At 41.1% G+C, this 2,898-nt stretch overlaps 1 protein-coding gene across 1 annotated transcript in view; it reads right to left on the minus strand.

Annotated features, from left to right (window-relative positions):
* The window catches only part of DYNLRB1 (dynein light chain roadblock-type 1), a 22,754-nt gene extending 22,506 nt beyond the window's left edge, over positions 1–248 (minus strand). Inside the window, exon 1 of the mRNA XM_017513940.2 lies at positions 210–248. Within this exon, the coding sequence (XP_017369429.1) occupies positions 210–233 (24 nt within the window). The 5' untranslated portion in view covers positions 234–248. The remainder of the gene's footprint in view (positions 1–209) is intronic.
* Positions 249–2,898: the final 2,650 nt, after the last annotated feature.

Raw genomic sequence — 2,898 nt, forward strand, 5'->3', positions numbered from 1 at the left:
TTTGTATTGCTTTTATGAGTATAATCACAGAATCACATAGTACAGGTTGTAGTAAGCTACCATTTATATAAGAAAAAGAGGGGCCATATAAGTGCTTGCATAGACGTATAAGAAACAAACAGCTGGGTATAGTGGTTCATGCCTGAAATCCTAACACTTTGGCAGGCCAACGTGGGCGAATCACTTGAGACCAGAAGTTCGAGACCAACCTGTGCAACATGGCAAAACCACATCTCTACAAAAAAATGCAAAAAAAAATTAGCAAGTATGGTGGCATGCATCAGTAGTCCAGGTACTTGGGGTGTTGAGGCAGGAGGATCACTTGAACTTGGGAGGGTCAAGTCTGGGAAAGAAGAAAGAAAAGAAAAGAAAAGAGAAAAGAGAAAAGAAAAGAACAATAATGGTTGTTTCTAAAGGAGAAAAGACTGAGACTAGAGGTTAGGAGAGTGGGAATTTTATTTTTCTCTTAGATCCTTTCACATCATTAATTTTTTTACTGTGTGCAAGTATTGCCTATAAACAATCCCGAAATTTGTTTGGAACCACAAAAGACTCAGAAAGACAAAGCAAGCCTGGACAGAAAGAACAAAGCTTGAGGTATCACACTACCTGATTTCGAAACATACTAGAAAGGTGTAGTAACCAAAAAAAGCATGATATTGGTATAAAAACGCAGACACACAGACCAATGGACTAGAACAGAGAACCCAGAAATAAATCCACGTATTTAGAGCCAACGGATTTTTGACAAAGTCATCAAGAACATACATTGGGAAAAGGATATCCTCTTCAATAAATGGTGCTGGGAAAACTGGATTTGTAGGAGAATGGTACTAGGCTCCCATCTCTCATGAGATACAAAAATCAACTGAACATGGATCAAGGACTTCAATTTAAGATTCAAAGCTATAAAATGACTAGAATAAAACATAGGGGAAATGCTTCAGGACACTGGAGCAAGGATTTTATGGCTAAGACTTCAAAAGCATAGGCAACAACAACAACAACAAAATGGACAAATGAGACCATATTAAACTAAAAGCCTCTCCACAGTGAAGGAGACAATCAACAGAGTGAGGAGACATTCTGAAATGGGAGAATATATTGGCAAACCATTCATCTGACAAGGGACTAATTAATATCCAGAATATGCAAGAACTCAAACTCAACAGCAGAAAAACAAATAATCCCATTAAGAAGTGGGCAAAGGAAGGTGCTGAACAGAGATTTCTCAAAAGAAGATATATAAATGGTTATCAGGTATATGAAAAAATGCTCAGCATCACTAATTATCAGGGAAATGCAAATCAAAACCACAATGACATATCACCTGACCCGAGTTAGAGTGGCTATTATCAAAAAGACAAAAAATAACAAATGCTGGCAAGGATGTGGAGAAAAGGGCACTCTTATACACTGTTGGTGGGAATGTAAATTAGCCATTATGGAAAATAGTATGGAGTTTTCCTAAAAAAACTATAAACTGCTGGGTGCGTTGGCAGTGCCTGCAGTCTCAACCACTTGGGAGGTTGAAGTGGGAAGACTGCTTGAGCCTAGAAGTTCAAGTCCAGCCTGGACAACAGACCTTACCTGATACTGTTTTTTAAGAGATAAGGGGCCAGGCAAAGGTGGCTCATGCCTGTAATCCCAGCACTTTGGGAGGCCGAGGTGGACGGATCACGAGGTTAGGAATTTGAGACCAGCCTGACCAACATGGTGAAACCCCGTCCCTACTAAAAATACAAAGATTAGCTGGGCATGGTGGCACATGCCTGTAGTCCCAGCTACTTGGGAGGCTGAGGCAGGAGAACTGCTTGAACCCAGGAGGTGGAGGTTGCAGTGAGCCAAGATTGTGCCACTGCACTCTAGTCTGGTGACAGAGCAAGACTCTTTCTTAAAAAAACAAAAACAAAACTACAATACAATCCAGCAATACCACTACTGGGTATTTATTCAAAGGAAGGGAAACTAGTACATCAAAGGGATCCCTACATCCTCATGTTCATATTGCAGCACTATTTTTACAATAGCCAAGATACGGAATTCACGAAGTTTCCATCAATAGATAAATGGATAAAGAAAATGTAGTATTACCACACAATGACATACTATTCAACCATAAAAAAGAATGAAATCCTGTCATCTGCAGCAACACCGACAGAAGCAGAGGTCATTATATTAGCTGAAATAAGTCAGGTACAGAAAGAAAAATATTACATCTTCTCACCCATATGTAGAAGCTAAAAATGTTGCTCCTGTAAGTAGAGAGTAGAATGATGGTTACCAGAGTGGGAGAAGTGGGAGGGGACAAAGACAGATTGGTTAATGGGTACACATGTCCAGTTAGATAGAAACAACATGTTCTAGTGTTTGACAGCACAATAGGGTAACTATAGTTAACATTCATTTATTGTATATTTCAAAATAGTTTGTTAGGCTCGTGGTCCCTGCCTATAATTCCAGCTACTTGGAAGGCTGAGGCAGGAGGATTGCATGAGCCCAGGAGTACTCAGCCTGAGCAAAAATAAGATCCTGTCTCAAAAACAAAAACAAGGAAAATGAAAGGCTAGAAGATTAGAAGATTTGAAATGTTCTTAACACACACACACACAAAAATGAATGTTTCAGGGGCGCGGTGGCTCATGCCTGTAATCCCAGCACTTTGGGAGGCCGAGGGCGAGGCCGACGGATCACAAGGTCAGGAGACCTACGAGACTATCCTGGCTAACACAGTGAAACCCCGTCTCTACTAAAAATACAAAAAAAGTAGCCGGGCATGGTGGCATGCGCCTGTAGTTCCAGCTACACAGGAGAATCCCTTAATCCCGGGAGGCGGAGTTTACAGTGAGCCAAGACCCACTGCACTCCAGCCTGAGCCGGCAGAGCCAGAATGAGTCT

The sequence above is a fragment of the Cebus imitator genome, unplaced genomic scaffold (genome assembly GCF_001604975.1).
Source record: "Cebus imitator isolate Cc_AM_T3 unplaced genomic scaffold, Cebus_imitator-1.0 Scaffold18, whole genome shotgun sequence".
Taxonomy (NCBI): domain Eukaryota; kingdom Metazoa; phylum Chordata; class Mammalia; order Primates; family Cebidae; genus Cebus; species Cebus imitator.